General features: G+C 55.4%; 3 protein-coding genes across 7 annotated transcripts; 2 read left to right on the top strand and 1 right to left on the bottom strand.

Annotated features, from left to right (window-relative positions):
- The first annotated feature begins 515 nt into the window (after positions 1-515).
- LOC135575700 (glutamine-rich protein 2-like) lies at positions 516-2,831 on the top strand. Of its 2 annotated transcripts, none has more exons than XM_065034359.1 (7): positions 516-705; positions 989-1,153; positions 1,306-1,427; positions 1,743-1,808; positions 1,920-2,058; positions 2,209-2,344; positions 2,629-2,831. In XM_065034359.1, the coding sequence occupies exons 1-7, from the start codon at positions 541-543 to the stop codon at positions 2,739-2,741; spliced, it is 906 nt and encodes a 301-aa protein (XP_064890431.1). In that variant the 5' UTR covers positions 516-540; the 3' UTR covers positions 2,742-2,831. The 2 variants fall into 2 exon arrangements, with proteins under 2 accessions (XP_064890431.1, XP_064890430.1); XM_065034358.1 differs by having other exon boundaries at positions 526-705; positions 2,206-2,344.
- Positions 2,832-3,096: 265 nt separating this feature from the next.
- LOC110355116 (uncharacterized) lies at positions 3,097-16,807 on the top strand. 2 transcript variants are annotated; one of them, XM_065034360.1, is made up of 4 exons: positions 3,097-3,388; positions 4,522-4,625; positions 10,911-11,737; positions 12,208-16,807. In XM_065034360.1, the coding sequence occupies exons 3-4, from the start codon at positions 11,178-11,180 to the stop codon at positions 12,557-12,559; spliced, it is 912 nt and encodes a 303-aa protein (XP_064890432.1). In that variant the 5' UTR covers positions 3,097-3,388; positions 4,522-4,625; positions 10,911-11,177; the 3' UTR covers positions 12,560-16,807. The 2 variants fall into 2 exon arrangements, with proteins under 2 accessions (XP_064890432.1, XP_064890434.1); XM_065034362.1 differs by lacking the exon at positions 3,097-3,388 and adding an exon at positions 3,412-3,898.
- On the bottom strand, positions 14,945-20,205 carry LOC135575701 (coiled-coil domain-containing protein 42-like). Of its 3 annotated transcripts, none has more exons than XM_065034365.1 (6): positions 19,601-20,205; positions 19,179-19,284; positions 17,859-18,059; positions 16,881-17,102; positions 15,539-15,791; positions 14,945-15,170 (listed from the first exon to the last, which is right to left on the bottom strand). In XM_065034365.1, exons 1-5 carry the CDS (start codon positions 19,675-19,677, stop codon positions 15,585-15,587), a joined length of 813 nt encoding a protein of 270 aa, XP_064890437.1. In that variant the 5' UTR covers positions 19,678-20,205; the 3' UTR covers positions 14,945-15,170; positions 15,539-15,584. The 3 variants fall into 3 exon arrangements, with proteins under 3 accessions (XP_064890437.1, XP_064890435.1, XP_064890436.1); XM_065034363.1 differs by having other exon boundaries at positions 15,633-15,791; XM_065034364.1 differs by lacking the exon at positions 19,601-20,205 and having other exon boundaries at positions 15,633-15,791; positions 18,952-19,348.
- Positions 20,206-21,285: the final 1,080 nt, after the last annotated feature.

Raw genomic sequence — 21,285 nt, 5'->3', positions numbered from 1 at the left:
AAGGCGGGCGGCAAGGTGGACAATTATCCGAAGTGGAGGAGACAGGTAAGGAGATGCGGTGTAGGGGGCTTGAGCTGCCAGGAACCCCCAGGCATTTCTGCTTGGCTGTAACGTAGGGGAGCCCCTCGCTGCCCCCCTAATTGGCTTGTCGGAGTCAGCAGCACGGAAGGGAATTAAAGCCTTGGAGCAAATGTCCTGCTTGCACTGAGGGCCCGTGGCCATCAGCCAAAATACCCTGGGTCTGCCCCCGTGGGGCAGCCACCCCCTTGCTCAGCACCGCCTTGTCCTCTTAGTCCCTGCAGCAGGACGAGCAGCTCAAGTGCCTCCAGACCAGCATCGTGCAGCTCCAAAAAGGCTATGAGAAGTTCAGCTCGGACCTTGCAAACCTCCAGCAGGATCGCCAGCAGGAGCAGAATGACGTCAAGGTGGGTGGCTGTGACCCGCGTGCAGAGCCCAGGCTGGGACCCCAAGGGGTCTGTCCCCCTGCCACCCTGCTCGCAGCCCTGCACAGCTTCCCCATGCCTTTCCTGGAGGTTTCTGATGGGGTGGGGAGGCAGGGGGTGCTCGGCTGGCCGGGGGCAGCTCCGACCCTGCCGTGGCATCACGGGCTGCTGTCTGCCTTGGAAGGCTCTGTCCCAGGCCCTGGGGAGGCTGGAGAAGAAGCAAGCAGACAAGGAGGAGCTGCTGGTTTTGGGAATCGATGAGGTACGGGCTCAAGGGGCCCCGGTGCCAGTCAAGGGTGTCCCTGGCAGGGTGACAAACACCCCTTGTCCCTTGGGTGCCGGCTGGCAGAACCAGCCAGGGGGAGGGAGGATTTCTAGCCCGGCTGCAGGTCCCTTGCCAGGTCCCTCTGTGACCCCGAGTCCCTTCGGCTGGTGGGACCAACGCCACGGGGGTGATGGGGTGAACAGGACCACGTAGCCACTTCCCCTCTCCTGTTGTCTCTGCATCCTGTCCCCACCGCTCTCCTGCCTTTCCCCGTTGCTAGAAAGCAGACAAAGGCGCCCTGGCTGACAAAGTCAGTCGCAGCCAGCTTGAGGCGTGCGTGGAGCGGCTGACCAAGATGATGGAGGAGGTGACGAGCCGGGTGACGGGCCAGGAGAACGGCTGGCTCCAGTTCCAGAAAGAGCTGCAGAGACAGATGGACTGCAAGGTGAGGGCTCGTCCCCTCCACGCAGCACTGGCACCTTGGGGCCTGGCAGCCTAAGGCAGCATCCTTGCGAGGGTCCCCCCTCCCGGCTGTGCCCCCGGGGACCGCCATGTCCCATCCTGGGGTAGCTGGCTGAGGGTGTCACCCGTCCACAGCTGGACCGCCGGGAGCTGGGGGCGTTCCGGAAGCAGCAGGAGGAGCGGTGGAAGAGCCTCAGCGGGCAGCTCCAGGAGAAGGCGCTGCAGGCAGAGCGTGACAATGCCGCTGGGATTAGGAAGTGAGTGCGATGGGGACAGTGGTGGCTTTGGCAGTGCTGGCCCTGTTCCTACTGGCTGTCCCGGCTCGTGCCGGTGTGGTACCTGGCGTGGGAGCCATGTGGGCAGCGCCCCTGGGGATGCTGAGCAAGTGGCTGTGCCTTGTGCTCCTGCCAGCTGCAGCTTCGCAGCGATAGAGGCGGCACAATGAGGGGGCACGTGTGGGAGGAGCCCTCCTGAACCAGTCTTGGGGGGTGGGTGCAGAGGCTTTTTGTGGCTGGTGTGCAGGTGGGGCTGTGCCCCCCAGGAGCTCCCCAGCCCTTTTCTCCCCCCTCCAGGCAGCTGCTGCCTGGTTTCCATTGCCTGTCCTGTGACCGGCCCCTCAACATGCTGGCGCCTGGACCGTGAGTAACTGCCCCCCGAACAGGGAGCACCCCCCGACCCCTCCCTGGCATCGAGTGACACATGGGGTGCCACCTGCCGGGCACTGAGCACCCCCATGTCCTGTCCCACAGGGAGCGGACGGGCGAGTGCAGATACCCCACTGTTCCGCGGAGCTGTGGGGGCCCACACACCGTCACGCCCCCGCGCTTCCAGCCCCAACCGCCCAGCACCCCACGGCCGTCCCAACCCAGTGCCCGCCGCCCCAACAAGGTAGGGATGACAGAGGTGGGGAGGGGGATGCTGAGCCTGCGGGGGGATCTGTGCCTCAGTTTCCCCGGGGAGAGCTGGCTGGGGGAGGGTTGCTGGGGGACGTGGAATGGGGCCCCGTGTTTGGGTCACACGCTCTCCCCTTCCCAGAAGGACGCGATGCAGCTGTCGGGCCAGGACGGCACTGATGGGAAGCGGCAGGACGAGCAGCTCTCCATGATGGGGGGCTCTCAGCTGCCCACAACACCAACGGCCACCCCAGAGACCTCGACCTCGAGGAGCCAGAAAAGTATGGCCCTGTCAGGGCACCGGGGGGCAGAGGACACCCCGCTGTCTGGGGGGACGGGTCTGTGCCCACAGCTGGGCAGGGTTGGACGGGGGTCTGGGGTCTGGGCTGGGCTGTGGGGGCAGCACTGGCTGCTGGGGCAGCCGGTCCCTGTGGTGGAGCTGGAGGGAGCTGGGGCGACATGTGGGGTGGTGCTGGGCAGTGGGGGACAACAGCCTGTGTGCTTCAGGGTGGGGGCAGGACCCTGTTGGTGGGTGTCTGTGGCTGACCCTGCCCCTCGCCCCCAGGCACCGCCTCCCCGCTGCTGTTAGCCGTGCTGAAGCGCCAACCAGCCTCAGCTCCCGGACGCCTCACCCAGGCACCGAAGCTGCTGCCACACCGCATTAAATCAGCGCCCTGACAGCCGGGCAGGACGGGGGTCCCGGCCCCGGTCCCACCGCCCCGGGCGCTGAGCCGGCAGCGGCTGCAATAAATGGCGATGGGCAACCAAGCGCCGGTGTGGTCTGAGTGGGGGTCCCTGGGGCAGGATGGCAGAAAGCCCCCTGTGTTTGCTTTTTCAGGAGAAAAATAAGTGCTAAAAAGGCGCTTTGGGGGTGCCCAGGTGGATCCAGTGGTATCCAGGGTCCCCCCAGAGGGATCACGGGTAGCAAACCAGTGGGCACCAGGGCAGAGCCAGCAGAGGCCCATCCTGCACCCCGGGTGGGGCTGAGGTGTCCATGGGCTTCAGAAGCACCCCCTGGCACTAACTGGGGGGACGGGGTGAGGGGGGAGCCAGGGGGCTGTGCAAGAAGCCGGGCTGGCTGTCGGCAGCCGGAGGAGGGGAGCGCTTTGCTCTGGGTCGGGGGATCCAGAACTGGGGGGACGCAGCAGCTTCGTGCCCCGCCCCGGGGTGCCCGCAGCCGCCGTGTCGCAGTGTGTGTGCGGGGCTGTGGGTCGGAGCGTTGTCCTCAGACCGCGGACCCCGCGGGGGTTCCCCGGGCAGAGACCCCCCCGCCCCGCCGGTGAGTGGCCGTGTCTGCTGGGGACCCTGCGGAGCCACCAGCTTTGGTGAGTGGGGCTGTGCCTTTGGAATTGCCGTTCAAGGGGTGGGTGAGCGCAGCTCGGGTTCAGCCAGGACACCTCTGTGCCTTTAGTGCTTGTCATTCCCTCACCTTCCCTTTCGTGCCGAGCGGCCCGGGATGGGGGGGGGGTGTGTGGGTGTGCGTGCTGAGGGAACACCTGGTACCCAGCAGCCTGCTCCGTGCTGCTGCTCCTTCTCTCTGCATTTATATACGATATACAAATGTAAAGAAAACGGGGGGGTGCGTGGGAGCCCGAGCGGCTGGCGGCTCCTGGGCCGGGCCTGACGCCTGCAGCGCCTCACACTTTCCCGCTCCCATCGCGCCGCCGGAGCGGCCGCCATCTTTGGCGCGGGCAGTGAAGCCGCCGCACTGAGGCCGTGCCTGGTACCGCCGGGGAGAAGGGGAGCTGGTCGCTGTGGGAGCCGCTCTAGGAAGCGGGCGGCGCACCCACCCCCGAGGAGGGAGAGTTAACGTCCTTCTGAGTCCTCCTTCTCGGGTACCGGCGCCGTTCGGGCGGTGGCTGATGAAGTGTCGTGTCGCTGTGCGGGGAGAGCGCGGCCGCTGTGCCCTCAGTTGAGATGGCGGCGGGGCGGTCTCTCGGCGCGGACAGGACGGCGGCGGCGGGGAGCGGCGCTCCAGCCCCTGGCGGAGCTCGCGTGGCTGCGTGAGGGGACGGGACCCCCTGCAGCCTCGCTGCCCCACAGGGAACCGCCTTCCCCTTTTCCAAACCTCCCGTTCCCCCGCAGCTCCTCCCCCGCTTCCCAGCCAGAGGGAACCCGTTCTCTGCCCGCCACCCCATCTTGGGGTCACTTGTCCCCTGGTTCCTGAGGTTCCTCCGGGTGGGCGTGGGGCGGGTTTGGGTCGGGCCGAGCCGAGGCCTGGCTCCCGGGGGGCTGCTCTGCAGGGAACACCCCCCGCCCCAGCAGCGCTGCTGCTCCGGTTTATTTTCGTATTTCCCGCCCCTGCCACTGCCCCCAGCAGTGAACCAGCAGACTGCAGGTCCCGAAGGGATCTGCTCCTCCTCCCCACCCCTTAAGGGGCGGTAATCACTGCGGGGAGTCAGAAAAGGATGCTGCAGGAGCTGGGGTTCCCTTCTAAATCTGTCTTTTCTCACTTCAGAGCTCCGCCGGGGCTGCAGGACTCTCTGGCCATGATGATGCGTGGAAACAAGTTTACAACCTATAAAGTCATAAAACTTCACAACTCACAAGGTTATAAAGCAGGTATGTTTATTTCGACATCGGGCGCAAGGGGGATCGTTCCACCATTCATGCGCAACTTGTAACAATATGAGGTGTGTTTAAATACAGTAAGGTGTTACATGCTCGTAATGACCCCAGGAACGCCTCTACATATTCACAACCTTTCCCGCTTCTCATTAAAATGAGTCCCAGGTAATCATTTCCATGGTCTCCTCCTTGACCCCTCCCTGTTACGCCTGCGCAGTGCCATCTGGTGGTCTTGAGGAGGGTCTTTGGATGAAGCTCCTTCAGCCTCATCACAGTGAACTTTTTACCTTTGGCTCATTATGTTGAATTGACTGGAACCCAAGCCGCCAAGTCGATTGAAACCAGACTGGTTCCCCCCTTTTGCTGTAAATCTTTGTTATCTCGTCTTCTCAAGTTCACAACCAGGTGCCTTAAGTTTACATCTAGGTGCTGTAAACTTCTTACCTTGGCATTCAATGAGGTTCTGTTTTTTTCTGAACATAATGGGTTACAAAAGGCTCTAAAATAGGTACCCTTAAAGTGTTAGTTAGTTAGTTCCCTCTACCACTTCCCCCCTTTTCAGGAAGGTTAGTAAATTCTTTTACTAATACGATGATTCCCTATTTAACATTTTCTCTGACCACAAGCAAGAAGGCTACTTCTACATGAGAAGACTTACCTTTCTCCCTCCAAGAACAAACAAATTCTAATGTTGAACAAAACATTCGAGTTGCTCTTTTGGGGCAGCTGATGACCAGGTGGCTGGTGCCCCGGCAGAAATGGCATCTGTTGGGCTGCAGCGGGAGCTCGCGCTCTTTGGCGTGGTGACCCCGCTCACTGCAGTTCTAGCACTTTTCTTTTGGGTTTCTTCTTCCCAATGCGGGAAGCACCACCCAGGCTGGTCCCCCAGAAGGACCAAAAGGTGACTGTGGAAAACAGAGATTTCCAGGTTGCACCCGGGTTACCCTCCGTGGTGTTTCACAGGCTTTCTTCACTCTGGAATGGTGAATCCAGGCATTCTGTTCTCTCATACTGGTAGCAGTGAAGGATGTCAGGGGGTCTTGAAATGGACCTTCCTATGATGGTTTCAAAGTTCTCTGCAAAAGACTTCACACACACATAAATAAATGTGGCCCTCAGTCAGAGGATCTAACAGCTGGAACTCCAAGCCTTGGTATAATTTTGTGTATCAATGTTCTAGTCACCTCCTAAGCTTTTGCTGTCCTGGTGGGGAATGCTTCTGGCCAACCTGAAAAAACAGCAGTTAATACCAACCAATATCGGTACCCGCCTTTTCCTGGGAGTTCTGAACAATCAAGTTGCCATTGTGGTCCAGGCCCATTCCCTTCCCCATTTGACCCATTTCTAGCTTGGGCATATTTTTGGGATTAGTCTGGAGGCAAAGATCACAGTGCTGTCGCCTGTTCTACAGTGACAGACAAATCTCTAGCTCCTGTTTCCCTAATCAAATGTTTGCATAGTGGTTCTACTACCCAAAGTCCCTTCTTCTGTTCTTCCCTTACTAAAGGCCAAACCAGATGAGAGGGGACGACAAGTTTTCCCTGGGGGGTGTGAGCCCACCCTTCCTTATGATTCCTCTAAATCTATGACGAGATTCGGTTCTCTTTAGTACACACTGTCTTACCTGTTACAGAGACCTGTCCCCCAAGGACTAGAGCACTTTCTGTTTTTACCTTGTGCTGAGCCGTTTGGTTTGCCTCTCTGTCCGCCAGCCCTTTCCGATTCCGAGCTCAATTTCTGCTGTGCCTTAATGTGCACGATTGCCGTTTTCTTAGGAAGTTGAACTGCTTCCAGTAGTTTCAAGATCTCCTCCGCATGTTTGATCTGTTTGCCTCGAGAGTTCAAAAGTCCCTTTTCTTTCCAAATTGCTCTGTGCACGTGCACAACCCTGAAAGCATCCTTGGAGTCAGTATAGATGCTAACAGTTTTACCTTGAGCTAGTTCAGAGCAGAGTAAGGGCAATTATTTCTGCCTTTTGTGCGAAAGGATTTTGAGGCAAAGGCCCAGATCACCTCACGGCTAGCTGCTTCTGTCCATAAACCAGTTCTCAGCGTTTTCAATAGGAATGTCTTCTAGATCTGATGTTGCTTTGATGGTCTCCAGGCAGTCATGATGAACTGGTTCTCCAAAGTTGCCACTGAGGAAAGAAGCTGGGTTGACAATGTTAGTGACGATAATTTCTACACCATCTTGTTAGACACTGGGGGCTATACTAGCACAGTCATTTTCTGACCCACGGCAAATCTCTGGACCTCCTGTATATTCATTAGCGCTGCAGCAACTGCCCGCAGGCATCCAGGCCACCCCTTTGCAGCTTCATCTAACTGTCTGGAGAAATAGGCCACTGCTTGTTGATATGGGCCAAGATCCTGTGCCAACGTACCCAAGGGTATTCCCCGTTTCTCGTGAAAGAGTAGGGAAAATGGTTTACTCTCATCTGGGAGTCCTAGAGCAGGGGCTGACATCAAAGCCTTTTTAAGTTCTTAAAGGCTCGTGTCGCTTCCTTATTCCATTGCAGGTGTTTCTGGTCCACAGGGTCCAGGTCACGCACGTCTCCTTGGTTCTTGTAGTGATTAAAATGTCATCCACATATTGTAGCATCTGTCCCTCATCAGACGGGGCTTCCCAGGATTCAAAATCTTCAGCAAGCTGATTTCCAAATACTGTCGGGCTATTCTTGCATACTTGTGGCAACACCGTCCATGTGAGCTGGGTTTTACATTTATTTTTAGGGTTCTCTCATTCAAATGCAGGTATTGTCTGGCTAGCTTCATGGAGAGGGAGGCAAAAGAAAGCATCTTTTAAATGTAAAACGATAAACCAAGTCAAATGAGGTGTTAATACTGTCAGAAGGGTGTATGGGTCTGCTACCACTGGGTAGAGGTCCTCAGTTATTTTGTTTATAGCTCCTAAGTCCTGAAGCACCCAATATGACCCGTCTGGCTTGCAGACAGGCAATGCAGGGGTGTAATAACTGGACTCACATTCCTTTAATAACCCTGTTGGAAGGGTATTAGTGGCCGAATTCCTACTTCGGAACCTGGGTCAGAAGGTGGATATCTAAGGGGAAATCCGGGTGCTCTGTGCGCGTTACACAAACCAAGCAGCCCAGCAGGAACGGGCCAGGCGGCGACTGCCCCCCCGCTTCATCCCCCGCGGGCGGCGAGCCCGGAGGAGAGGAGCTGCAGCTCCAGCTCCAGCAGCCGCCGCTCTCCCCCCCGACACCTTTTTCCGCCGCTTTAGCAGCCAGTCAGCTTTTTACTTCTTTTCTTCTGGCCGCAGCTTATGGAGGGGGAGCTGCCGGGCCTGAACTTCATGTTCAAACTTCACAGCACAGGCTTGGGCTCCTCTTGCCCTTTTTCTCCATTTAATTCCTGCGACTATAAACTTTATATGCAATTTCAATTAGCTGAGCAATAGTTACATCCCTCAGCTCCTACCTTTTGCAATTTCTTACAGATGTCAATAAACAGCATATTAAGCGTCAATCCCTTCCATTAATTTTAGATCCAAATCAGTCTGTCCACAGAACAACACTAACTGCAATACAGCTAACCCAGAATTTCACATTCAAATCACTTCCCCCACTAATTTACTCGCATGTGTACAGATGCATCTGAAGGGGGAGCAAGGTGGTACTCTAGTAATGGAACCGGTTCTCATTTTGGAATTACCTCCCCAAACAAATTCTTTTGATACCAAATATAAATATACAAACTAAATTACTGAGCTCAGACACGCAAACCAAACACCAAGGTCAAATATGCGAACAGATCGCAGTTACACTAATTCAAGACAGTGTCTCGATGTTTGCATCGCACCCTTGAACCGCTCACTGCTCAGCAGGTGGAGGCACCGCTGGGTCTCTGACAAAACAGGTCAGTGCGGCTGGAGCCCCATCGGCACCCGCCCCCCCGCCGCAGCGAGCTGGACCGGGCAAGGCTTTGATCAGTGTCCCATCTGGGGCGCCACAACTGTTACCCCAAAACCAGGATTCTTTATCCGGTGCGCATACAAAAGAGCCAAATTTAGTACACGGAGATGAGACACAGCCTGTCACAGAGCTGCGCAAGTCTGGGTGCTGGAATAAAGCCAGTGGGCTAGAAAGAAAAGTAACGGCCATCACACACAAAACCTTATCACCACATTCACACAGTTAATAGCTAAATTGCTCATCATCACAAAATGTACATTTTAGGTCAATCTGTGGTCTCACTATACCATACAACAGGCAAAGATAAGAAACTGCAACACATTCAAACAGATACCCACAAAGAAAAAAAGCTATTACTAAAAGGCATCTTGCAGACTGTTCTGCAAAGTTTTCTGTGATTCATTTGTTATCAGCTAATTCTCTCTCCGCTTGTTGAAGTTCAAACCATTCTGTTGTAAATCTGTGTAAAGTGATGTAATGATCTCTTGCTCAGTTTGCTTGTCCTTTGGGGCAGCTATCAGTGCTGCTTCCAAAACAGCAGAGATCTCAAATCTGCTTTCTTTTGCCAAGTCCCTTATTTGCTCAATTACTATATCTGGAGACGACCAATGTCCAGAAGCCCACCTAAGACCCTCAGGAGTCCGGCAAGCCTTATAATCTTCCAGTAAGCTCAACATCAGGGAGCAGTCCAGGCCTGGCTTGACCCGGGATGCCATGACCCACTGCCGGAGAACGCGGCACAGACCGATCCGTCCTCCTTTAGAGCCTCCGGCTCCTATCCCCCCCCAAACCGCTTCTCACAGAATATCCCACTTCTGACACCAAATGAACTGTCCTGTCCCAACAGGTGGGATGAGGGATGAGTTCACTCTTTGTTTCTCCTTATCTCTTCGAGTTTTTCTAGTTTCTTTCTTATATCTCCCCAGGACTTTGTTACAGACTGGGGGGTCCACTCCTTGAGTCCATTTATCCCTTGCTTTTTCCTTGGGTGAACTTCTCTTCATCCCAGAATTCTAGCATGATCCCCCTGCAAGGGACTGTTGGGGGGTCCAAAACTCTAACATGACCCCCACCCCCTCAACCCCCAAGGGACTGTCAGGGGGTACCTCCGGCAGGTCGCTCCCCTTAGACCTCTTGCGGGGATCAAACCCACGGAACCCATCTCACAACCTGGGGATTGAACCCACTACAACTGACTTACAACGTGGGGATCGAACCCACCACACAGAGTTCTTCACTCACTTTGTCCCTTCAGTGGCCAAGCCCCTCGCGGGGTGTTGGAACCGCACTTAGAAGGACTCCGCACTCGCTTCGCAACCAGGTTGCGTCTCAGCCAACACCAGTCACACAATCACACTGCCCGACCCGGCGGTACTTACAGTCTGTTCTTCCCATCAGGACCTACCCGACCCGGCGGTACTTACAGTCCACTTTTCCCGTCGCACCTTCGTGCACTCTGGATTTCGGGTAAAATGCAGTATTGAGGGGGAGCGAGCTCCATTCTTTTGCTTCTACTTTAATTTTGAATAACGTTGGTAGCTCTCCGCACACCCGAGTCCAAGGGCCACTGTTAAAGTGGGGCGCCTCCCTGGAACCTCAGGTGACACAGAGCTATCCAAGGTTGTCACGTCGGGGTCACCAATTGAAATAAATAACTTAAGCTCTTTCTATGGATAAGCAACATTTAATCCAATTCCGTAATTGTATTCCTTAAACACGTGTTCATTAGAGCAAAAGCAAAACAGCGCTGGGTGCGCGGGGGATTCGCTCCGCCCAACACGCACACCTTTAAACAATAAGAAGTGTGCTGAAATACAGTAAGGTGTTACGTATTCATAATGACCCCAGGAATGCCTGTACATATTCATAACCTTTCCCCGCTTCTGATTAAAATGAGTCTCAGATAATGATTTCCGTAGTCTCCTCCTTGACTCCTCCCCGTTGTGCCTGCGCAGTGTCACTTGCTGATTTTGAGGAGGGGTCTTTGGATGAAGCTCCTTCAGCTTCGTCACAGTGAACTTTTTACCTGTGGCTCATTATGATCAATTGACTGGAACCCAAGCTGCCAAGTGGACTGAAATCAGACTGGCGCCCCCTTTTTGCTGTAAATCTTGGCTGTCTTGTCTCCTCAAGGTTACAGCTGGGGTTCTGGTTTTTTTTCTTAACTAGTTACATACAGCTCTAAACTAGATATTCATTATGTGACTTAAAGTGTTAGTTCGTTAGCAGGCCGTTACAATGGGGTTGGTTAACCCTTAAAATGTCAGTTCCCTCTATCAATATAACTTCATGAACAAGTTTCATAACTTTTTACATAGAACTTAACCAGCTTTTCCTTTTTGCAGGTTCAGAGCCCGTGCCTCATTTGGTTAGATCTGTAAACACTGAACATCTCCTCAGCAGAAATCACAGCTGCATTTCTCACAGCCAGAACCTGGGCCACATGTGGCAGCGATGGGGGAGCTGTAAGACCCGAAAGCCCATGGCAAGCACAGCTGAAGCTGCACGGCTGCCCTGGGCAGCTCTTGCTGCTCCCTGGGTGCTCCCCCAGGGGATGTCCCCTCCCTCTGGGCTCCGCGCTGCTGTCGTGCCGCCCTCAGACCTGCGAGAAGATGAGCAACTTTAAGGAGGCGCGTGTCAGCCTGGCAGAGGACATGCATGCAATGCAGGAGGCGCATTCCAGCCTGGCAGAGGACATGCATGCAATGCAGGAGGCGCATTCCAGCCTGGCAGAGGACATGCATGCAATGCAGGAGGCGCATTCCAGCCTGGCAGAGGACGTGCATGCAATGCAGGAGGCGCATTCCAGCCGGGCAGAGGACATGCATGCAATGCAGGAGGCGCATTCCAGCCTGGCAGAGGACATGCATGCAATGCAGGAGGCGCATTCCAGCCTGGCAGAGGACATGCATGCAATGCAGGAGGCGCATTCCAGCCTGGCAGAGGACGTGCATGCAATGCAGGAGGCGCATTCCAGCCTGGCAGAGGACATCCAGGAGATCCAGGAGATGCTTGGCCTGGTGAGGACAGGGCTTCCCTCCAGGATCTGTGGGAGGAGGTGTGCAAGTTTAAGGAGGTGCAGTCTGGCCTGGCAGAGGACATGCGGGCCATGCAGAAGGCGCGTTCTGGCCTGGCAGAGGACATCCAGGAGATCCAGGAGACGCTTGGCCTGGTGAGTGTCCTCTGGTGCCCCGGGAGGGAGCTGGGCCCTCGTCCCCTCCCCGTTTCTCTCCCTGTCACACTGTGCCCATGCTCCGTGGCCATTGGTGTCACCAGCGTGAAGGGCAGCAGGAGGGAAGAGTGGGAAGGGTGTTCCAGGAGTTGCTAAGGCACTTTTGAACTAGAGAGCACGCAAAACAGAACCATGGAAGGGGAAGGAGGGGAGATAAAGCTCTGCCCGTGCAATTCAGCCGCGGCCCCCATGCACAGCCCTGCCCAGCGTCCCTCTGCCTCGTGCCCCACTTCATTTGGGGTCCCGGGCCAGGGCTTTGGAGTGGGGGCTCCCCTGAGAATCTCACTGGAAGATTTTTCTAGGGTGGGGGGCACACACTGCTGGGGAGGGCACTGGCCCTTGAGGCCCCCTAGATGGTCTTCTCTCATTTTTTAAAAATATCTATCTAACATCTACCTTTGTTTTGCTAGGAAGAACCTGTCCGTGCCCAGGGCTATGCTGGAGGTGGTTCAGCTTGGTGTGGTGGAAGCAGATCAGCACAGCGCCTGCCTGGTTGGACCAATGCATCTCATTGTCCTTCTGTCCCATGCTGAAGGTTCCTCAAGAGCTCAGCTCAGGCATCCAGATAAGAGGCAAGTCTCCAAAATGGCCAGTGCTCAGTGTCCAAAGGACTTCAGGAAACCTGACCCATCGCTCTGTCCTCTCCATAAGCCCAGCCTGAAGACAGCCATGTCCTCAGGCCATCACGCACCGAGCGTCAGGCTCAGAGCTGCAGCCCCTGTCTTCCTCAGGGACTGGGCAGAGCTGCTCCTCTCCCAGTAGCTCCCATCAGCTCCCATCAGCTGCCACCAGTGAGATGCATCAAAATGAGGGGCAGCTGTGGGGGGAAGGAGCAGGGGCAGCTGAGTCACCTCAGGATGGGTGTAAATGCTCCCAGTCCCTTTGAATATGTCCGTGCGGAGACGAGATGCAAGGGCACAAACGTCCATTTTTTCTGCTCGGATGAGTCCTGAGTTGACTTTTCCAGCGCAGGCGGCAGCTCTCGGTTTCATCCCCGGTGCTTCTGTGAGACATTTACCAACCTCTGGGACCCCTGAGGGCCACAGTAAAGTTCACTCTCTCCTGCTTGTTTGGTTTCTCTTTGCTGCTGCTGCTGTGCATTGGGTCTGACAGAACAGCAAGGAAGGCATCTGAGGATGCTGCTGGCTGGGGAGCAAGGCTTTCAGATCCAGCCCTGGCACAGAGAGCTGCTGTCCCCAAGGAGGTGACATGCTCCTCATGAGGCCGGTCCCTTGAGACCTGCCTCATGCCTGCAGACCAGCGTGGAAATCACTGGACACAGCCAGAGAAACAGAGAATCATAGAACCATAGAATGCCCTGAGTTGGAAGGGACCCACGGGGGTCACTGAGTCCAACTCCTGTCCCTGCACAGGACAACTCCAGAATTCACGCCACGTGTCTCAGGGCGTTGTCCAGTCGCTTCTTGAATATTTTCACTCTTGGGGCCGTGACACCTCCCTGGGGAGCCTGTTCAGTGTCCAGCACCTCTGGGTGAAGAACCTTTTCCTCATGTCCCACTGACCCTCCCTGGCCCATCTTCTGCCATTCCCTGGGCTCTGTTACTGGTCACTAGAGAGATCAGCTGAACCTCTCTGCTCCTGCTCGTGTACCACGGGGCTGCATCCCATCGGTGGGGACATCCTCCTGCCTGCTTTGCTGGCACCTTAGCTCCTTCCCTGGAGGAGCAGCCCACTCTGCCCCTCCCTGGCAGTTATTATCCCCGCTTCACAGACTGAATACAACGTGATCATTAAAGTGTAGGCACATGGTGGCTGCAGAAAGTTGCATCAGCTTTTACTTTTCCTTGCCAGCTGAAATGCAAACTGTCACTCATCTCCCACTGCTCCGGGGATCCATTCAGAAGAACACGAGACATGTCGTGGCCCACACTGCACTTACATGTCAAGGTTTCAGAAAGAAATGAGCTCCGCTTCCACATAGAGCAGCTGAGAAACAATTACTGCCCTTGCCTCTGCAACAAAGGTTTTCACCATTGTTTTCTTCTGCACTGGCGTCACACTGCACAGGGTCATTTTTCTGCTGATGGGTGGTAACTCACTGAGCTTCAGTGGCCCAACATGGGGCTGAGCTCAAGAGGCTTGAGGGAAATTGGGTTTCCAGGATGAGTTCTTGCTGAGACCTCAACCAAAGTACCGTGTTTCTAATTGACTTTATTCCTATCAATTCGAGCCTGTAGAGAAAGTGACAGCAAAGACACAGAGGGAATGTCCTCAGTTGACTCTGCACCCGGTGCTCCCGCCCTGAACTCCCCCTTCCTCTGCTGCCCCAACGAGCAGCAGCACCAGCCCTGCAGTACATCTCTTTTCCTTGTCGCTCACGAAAGCGCAGATTTGGGGAAGGGAGGGGATTCATCTGTGTCTTCCTCACTCTCAAAGGGATCAGGTGCCTGAGCAGCCTCCAGGCATTATAAACACAGACCAACTGCACTCAGACTTTCCTGGAGGATGCATTAGCTGAATCCACTTCTCTGGGCTCAGGACAGGAAAAACCAGTGGAGAGGAGGGAGCAAGTACGTGATCAATGGTCTCTTTGATGCACAAATCTGTAAACTTATGTCATTGCGTCTTTGGTCCATTCAAATGTCCTCCCTAACAGACTCTGAGCCCAGCCTGAACTCCACAGTGGGACTCCAGAGCCATTTTTAGGCCTCTTGTTTTGCATTCGTCAGGTCAGCACTCACCATGAACAGCCAAATGCTTGGTGCACCCGCCTGGCTGGTTCATCCTTCACCTATATCCATTCTCCACACTTTCCCAACATCCTGAGGGGGAAGGTGAGTTTCAGTACGCAGCACATGGCTGTGCAGCGAAATCCACATCTGTAGATGTGCTGGGTGTGGTGGTGCAAGATCTCTGAAGCTCTTCCAAAGCACCAGCCCCCACCCTGCTGTGACGTCCCTCTTAAACACCTCAGAGCTTAGTCTGGGTGGAAGGTCCGAATGTGAACAGCAGCGCTAATGCTGATTTGAAACTCTACTCCTGTCCCGGCCTGCTCTCCCTATTTTGCCTGCTTTGCTGGGATACTGTCTCCTGCAACCAGAATCCACCTACCAGAAAAGGCACCCCATGGCCTCTGGGGTGAAGATGCTCTGATGCTTCCAACCCTCCCAGGAAATGGAGAGACACTTCAAAATCTTTGGTTATTTTAATCGTATGAAAGGGACTCAGCAACTGGGCAGGACAAAAGAGCTAGGAAGGTTTGGAACCTTCACGGACGTAACACAACATCCCTAGGGCTCTCTGTCCTCCTCTTGCCCTTAATGCTCGTGCTTAGCTGCTCGCCGGTGGCTCTCCATGTCCTTCGTTTCACCTCCGTAACGATGTCATTGAGGTCTAGGATAGACTGCTGAATCTAAGGTAGGGAAGAGAGATGGCAGAGGTCAGAGCAGGGCTGGGAACAGGAGGCAGAGAGGAGCCCATTGGCCCTTTTGGAGTGCAAATTTCACCAACCAAATGAGCAGGAGGATAAAGGCAATTGCCCTGCTGGATCTGCACCACCAGAATGGGCTTGTACAGGTGAGTCAGAGGGGTGAATGAAGCCAGAGTGTAGCCCTGTAGCCATGGGCGGATCTGCACCCCCTGCCCCAGCCTGCCCAGCTCCCAACAGGCACCCACCCCCTGCTCTGCCTCCTGGGACGAGACAGGTTTGCCTGGTGTCCTCCACCCATTCCCCGTGCCCAAGAGACAGCCCAGGTGGAACGGAAAGTGTCTGTTGGGCACCTTGATTTCTCTGGGCTTTCCCCTCCCTTTGGGCAGCTGAGGGTCATTACTGCTCCTCTTTCTGGGCAGGGAGGGGGGTCTGGCTTGGCTCTACCATGTCCAGCTGTCTGAGGCTGTCATCCTTCGGCACATGCACTTTTGCTTTCAGCTGCGTGTTCACGCACTGGAAGAGGTTGTGGATGGCCATCTTCATAGTCGTCAGCATGAGGCTATTCTTGACATTCCTGTTCTGGATGTCGGCCCAGCGAGCAGTCTGAGGAGGGGAGGAGGAGGAGAAGGAGGAGGAGGAGGAGAAGGAGAAGGAGAAGGAGAAGGAGAAGGAGAAGGAGAAGGAAAGAGAAGGAGAGACACACAGCATGGTGATATGTCCCAGCAAAGATGCTGCTTTGGTGCTGGAGACCCTGGCTTCCACACTCCTTTGTTTTGCTAGGAAGAACCTGTCCTTGCCCAGGGCTGTGCTGGAGGTGGTTCAGCTTGGTGTGGTGGAAGCAGATCCAGGAACTACCACAGCTGCTCCTCGAGCAGCCCCATCTCTCTGCCAGCTCCTGCACTCCTCATTCTAGTGGGTCCTCCAGATACCCCGACAGTTGACACCCTGGGGGCAGCACATCCCACCACCACCCGCCCGGACCAGGCGCTTTCCAGCTTTGCCTGGTGGGACTCAACTCCTGCAGCTGGGAGTATCCAGGAAGGGAATTTGGCAAGGCCCCCTCAGAGTGATGCAAAGGGAACAGAGGCCAGCAGGGCTGCGGGCATTTCTACACATTGATGTGCCTTGTTACAGCCCAGATGACCACCAGTTTGGTCATTTTTGGACTGGTAAGGAGGGAGGAGAAGGGCTGAGCCCTGGTGTGTAGATGCTGTGCAAAGGATGAAAACAAATAAAAAACCAGCAAAACCAGCTTCACTCTGAGGCCCGTGCCATGAACAGTGGAGACCATGAGATGTTCCACACTGAAGCCCCATTACAGGGATGATGCTGCAAGGAATGGTGAATGGAAATGAGTCTGACCGGGCTACACAAACCCAAGAGGCATGTGATGGAGCATGCTTGGGTTTTGTGCCAAGGCAAACCTCCCCATAGCCCGGGTAGCAGATCTCTTTTGACTGTGAGTTCAAACAAGAAGAGAAAGATCCCGGCGGTTTTGTGAGGGCCTTGTTTTAACCCCTGACATAACCTGCTCCAGACCTGTCTGTCATTTGTCCTTCTGCAGCCCCCTGCAGGGATGAAATGAGGCATCTCCTCCAATTACAAAGTCTGCTACTGTGCCTTGCCATGACCCTGTGGCTTAACACAGCCAGGCCTTGGAGATCTTCCCCTGCCCGTCCCGCAGTTCCTCACCCAGGAGCGGACATCACTTTGAGCCTGCGCAAAACGTTGTTGGAGCTGCTCCAGCTCATTTTGGTACTGCAGGGTCTCAGCTTCTTTCTCTGCCTCGTACCGGTCCAGGAGCACCTTGGTTTGCTTAATCATTTCCTTGTCCTTCTCTTGTGACTGCTGCAGGTCCTTGCGCGTCCTCACCAGCAGCTTGTAGCGGGAAATGACGTCCTGGATGTCCTCAAACTGCAGCACAAGGATCCTGGGTTTAGTAATGCCCCTGCCCTCCCCTCATGACTGCAAGTCTCATGCTGTTTGGCACCCTGTCCTGACCAGGGACAACACCCCCCCCAGCTGAAAGATCTTCCCCTCTTGGCGAGCCTGTTGCCCCAGCTGGTTTGTGAGCATTGCCACATTCCCTGTTTGATGACACCCCATTGTGCCGGTCCCAGAGCTGCCACTGCCAGCAGCAAGGGGACATGTTGTACCACTCCCCAGGTGAGAAGTGCTCTGATAGGAGACAAAGCACAACTGCAGCTGCCAGCGCCAAGTCACCCAGCCATGGGCGTGGGGCAGCCGGACCGCAGGAGTGTGAGCGATGCAGGGAGGGACGCGCGGACACCCTTGAGAGAGGCCACAGCTTTTCTGACAGCTGCCTGGGCTCCCATTCTCGGGCAGCTTTGCACTTCTCCCAAACCATCCATGTCACACGAAACAGTGACACAAAGGGGTCCCCATTCCCCTCAGCTCTGTGCCTTTCCCCCTTCTAACACTTTTTCTCTGGTTTTCTCAAGCCTCCATCTCCTTCTCTGCTTTTCCTCCCCTCACTCTGGTCCCCTTGGCTCACCTTGCTTGCAGGGAACCTCCTCCCATCCCACCTGAGGTCTCTGGGTTTGACCAAGTGTCATGATTTCCCTGGACTTGCCTTATCTCCTCCAGGTTTGACATCTGCATAAAGCCCTCCCTGAGGCCATGATCTGTCCCTCTCATGTCCAGACTCACCTGTGGTGAGATCTTCACCACGTCCTCCAGGTATTCTTTGAAGATGGAGTACTTCTGCACTTCCTTGCTCAGCTTCTGGTGTTCCTTTTTCAGGGCTTCGAGCTTCTTCTTAGCCCTCACAAGCTCCATCTCCTTTTGTGTTTTCTGCTCTCTTTCTCTCATGGCTTTCTTCAGAGCTTGGACTCGCAGCTTATCATCTTCCTAGTGATGTTTCCCCCACCAATACACACACACAGAGAAGGAAAGGAAGGCAAGGGAAGATGGAGCTGGGTCAGCCAGCAGCACTGGGAGGAGATACACTGACAGGGGACAGACCAGTGCTGCAGCACCCCTGGGAACATCCTCACTCCCTGTTTAACATGGTGTGGTACAGGCCCGCCCTGAAACTTTGCTTCCAGAGCTCCAAAGTGCAGACTCTGGAGCAAACTGTTATCAGGGAGAGAAGAATCCTGAGAGTTTGCACTGTGACGGATACGGCCTCGCCTCAAAGTTCACCTCTGGAGCTCAAGACACAGACTCCGCAGTGAACGGTTATCAGGGTACAGGCTCCTGGAGAGAAGGTCAGCAGCATTCGGCTTGACATATTTCCCCCAGGCAGTAAATAACAGGGTGAACCTGCCACCGAACTCTTTCAAGTCGCACTTCTCTTTGGGAAATCTAAGCATTGTTCTGCAGTAAGCAGAACCCTAAATTACTCCCCCACGACACATGGCCACCCCTCTTGCACTGACCCTTTGCTCTTGGAGACAGGCACCTGGGACAGAACTCTGAGTTTCAGACCTACTAGGATCTGCCCTTGGGAGTCACCTGCGTGTCAACAGTGGGGACAGGCTGAGATCCTTCTTGGGGGATGTCTGGGGCCCTCAGGAGATCACGCTGGTGCTGGACAAGCTCTCTGCTGCCCAAGCGCTATCAGGGCTTTCCACATCTGTAGTACACACCCCCATGCCCTGCCAGTCCTGTTCCTCACCCCTCCAGGCTCAAGGGAGGCTTGGACACAAGTGCTGGCCCAAGACTGTCTCCCCGGGGGAGGGGAGAAGGTGGCGCTGTGGCTCAGGGTCACGTCAGAGGAGCTGATCAGGGGCAGGCGTACCTTTAACCTCCTCATAGATTTCTCCATGTAGGTTTTCAGCTGGTCCTCCTTGGCATGGAGTTCCCTCCACCGGCGGGCTATGTCGGCCATCGTCTCCCTGAAGGCCTGGCAGCACCAGAGCGAGCGTGACGTGGCCGCCCGCACCTGGAGCCACTCACTGCCCATTGCTGCCCTCCAAAAAACCACAACACCCCTACCATGCCCCAGCACCCTCCCATCTTTCTCACCTCTCGCTTCTCCTCCAGAGCCTTTTGCACCTGCTTGGCTTCTTTCCTCTTCTCCTGGAGGCGAACAAATGGAGACAGGGAGCCCTCCTCTGTCAGCCTGTGTTTCCTGCCACAGAAGTTTCCATCAAGGTTACACGTTGGGTCTGGTGCCTGGGCAGGGTGCTGGACTGTGTCCAGGGTGGGATGACGGGCCAGAGCAACCCAGCACCATCTCAGATGCCGTCTGGCCGCATGGCATCCCCAGCAGGGAACCCTCTGACAGAGCAAGGGGGGGCACAGGGAGGAACAGGGTGGGGAAGGGAGGGAGGAGAGGAGGCTGAAGTGGTGGAGATCGGGGAGTTTGCCACCATGGGGGAAGGAGGGATGGAGGAAACGGGAGAAGAGGATGGAGGGCATGGAGGTGGGTGGAGGAGTCCCCTCACCTGAGCAAAGGCAGGAGGTTCTGCCTGTACTGCTTGAGGAAATAGGCCGGCAGGTCCTCTTCATCTTTGGCAGCCATCGCTTCAGCCACCAGCAGGGCCCAGAAAGCCCAGGTCCTCCAAAAGCAATCCGAGTGATGAAAGTGATCCAGTCACCAAACAGATCCAAGTGCCGAAAGTGATCGAACCACCAAAAGCGGTTCAACCACCAGAACTGGTTCAACCACCAAAAGGGGTTCAACCACTAGAAGTGGTTCAACCACCAAGAGCGATCCCACCACCAGAAGTGGTTCAACCACCAAAAGCGGTTCAACCACCACAAGTGTTTCAACCACCAATAGCGATCCCACCACCAAAAGTGATGCAACCACCAAGAGCGATCCCAACACCAAAAGCGATCCAACTGCCAAAATGAGTCCACCACCACAGTGATCCCACCACGGCAAGTGATCCCACCACGGCCAGTGACCAAATGGGCGAGGGGCACAGGTGACAGGGGACAATATAGTGTCTCTGTTGCCCGGCAACAGCCGCCCCAGGAGCCAGCGGGCGCCGCCCTGGTCCTTTGTGATGAAGTCACCCACGGGATGGGAGATGCTGAGGCTCCCTCCTGCCTTTCCCGCTTTACCACCCACAATGCAGCTGGTGACACCTCAAATGTTGTGGCAGGTCACTGCAGCCCGTGCCCAGATTCAAAAGACAATTGCACAGGTCATGGGGAATGAAATCTCCTTTCACTGAATTAAATATCCTCAGTTTTAATTGCAGAGAGAATGGCTTTATCCGTTTTGTGCACTAAATCAAACTCTCCCGACGTTTCACCCTTTCCTTTCCCCATGGCACAGTTGGCCTCGGAGGCGATTCCCCTTGGTGGCAGATGTGCAGCGCCTGGCTCACGAGTGCACCAGCACTGGGAACCTGGGCTGAAAACAAGGTCAAAGTGCCTGGTTTAGGACGCCTTTCCCTGCGGTTCATCAAGCAGAAGGATGTCTTTTGAGAGGGAGCTGTTCTGAAGGGATTTCTTCTGCCTCTCTTGACCGTTGGCACGAGCCAGCGGCTGCCGACCAGGAAATGTGCTCATCGCTTGCTCCCTCATGAACACTGTCCTGGCCTTTGCAGCTAGAACGACATAAACCAGAGGATGTTTCCTGTCACCTGTGCAAGAAGGTGGTTCAAATGCAAAGGCTGATCTTGCCTGTAAGCAGCACGAACTGCTCTAGAGACAGCTCTTTGCTGGGGATGGAGCTGTGAGAGAGGTTCTCCAGCTGGCACGGCTGCCTCCCTTTTGAAACACGGGCCATCTTTTGCTGGCATTCCCGTCCCTCAGCCTGATGGCTCTGACATCTCCTCTGATGCTTCAGAAACGGTGCTGCTATCTACCCAGCCATTGCAAGATCCTTTTGCACTGGGAACTGAAGCTGCTCCATAGCTGAAAGGGAGACCCCAACACAGAAAGCAGGGCTGCCATGATTCCTCTGAGAGTGAACCCCACATCCCAAAGAAAGCCGGTCCTTGGAGATGGCCAAGTTTGGAGCAGCGCTGTCACACGTGAGCTGCGAGTCACACAAGGAAGAGTTCCAGAGGACGGAGCGTGTCCCCAGATGGCTTTTGCCAGCGCTGACTGAGGAAGAGGCGTCCTGTCCAGGGACCTCTGCAGAGACATCTCCAGGCAGAGCAAGACACTGGCC

This window comes from Columba livia, chromosome 18, assembly GCF_036013475.1.
Source record: "Columba livia isolate bColLiv1 breed racing homer chromosome 18, bColLiv1.pat.W.v2, whole genome shotgun sequence".
Taxonomy (NCBI): domain Eukaryota; kingdom Metazoa; phylum Chordata; class Aves; order Columbiformes; family Columbidae; genus Columba; species Columba livia.
The sequence above is the reverse complement of the archived record's forward strand: the minus strand, read 5'-3'. Positions and strand labels throughout refer to the sequence as shown.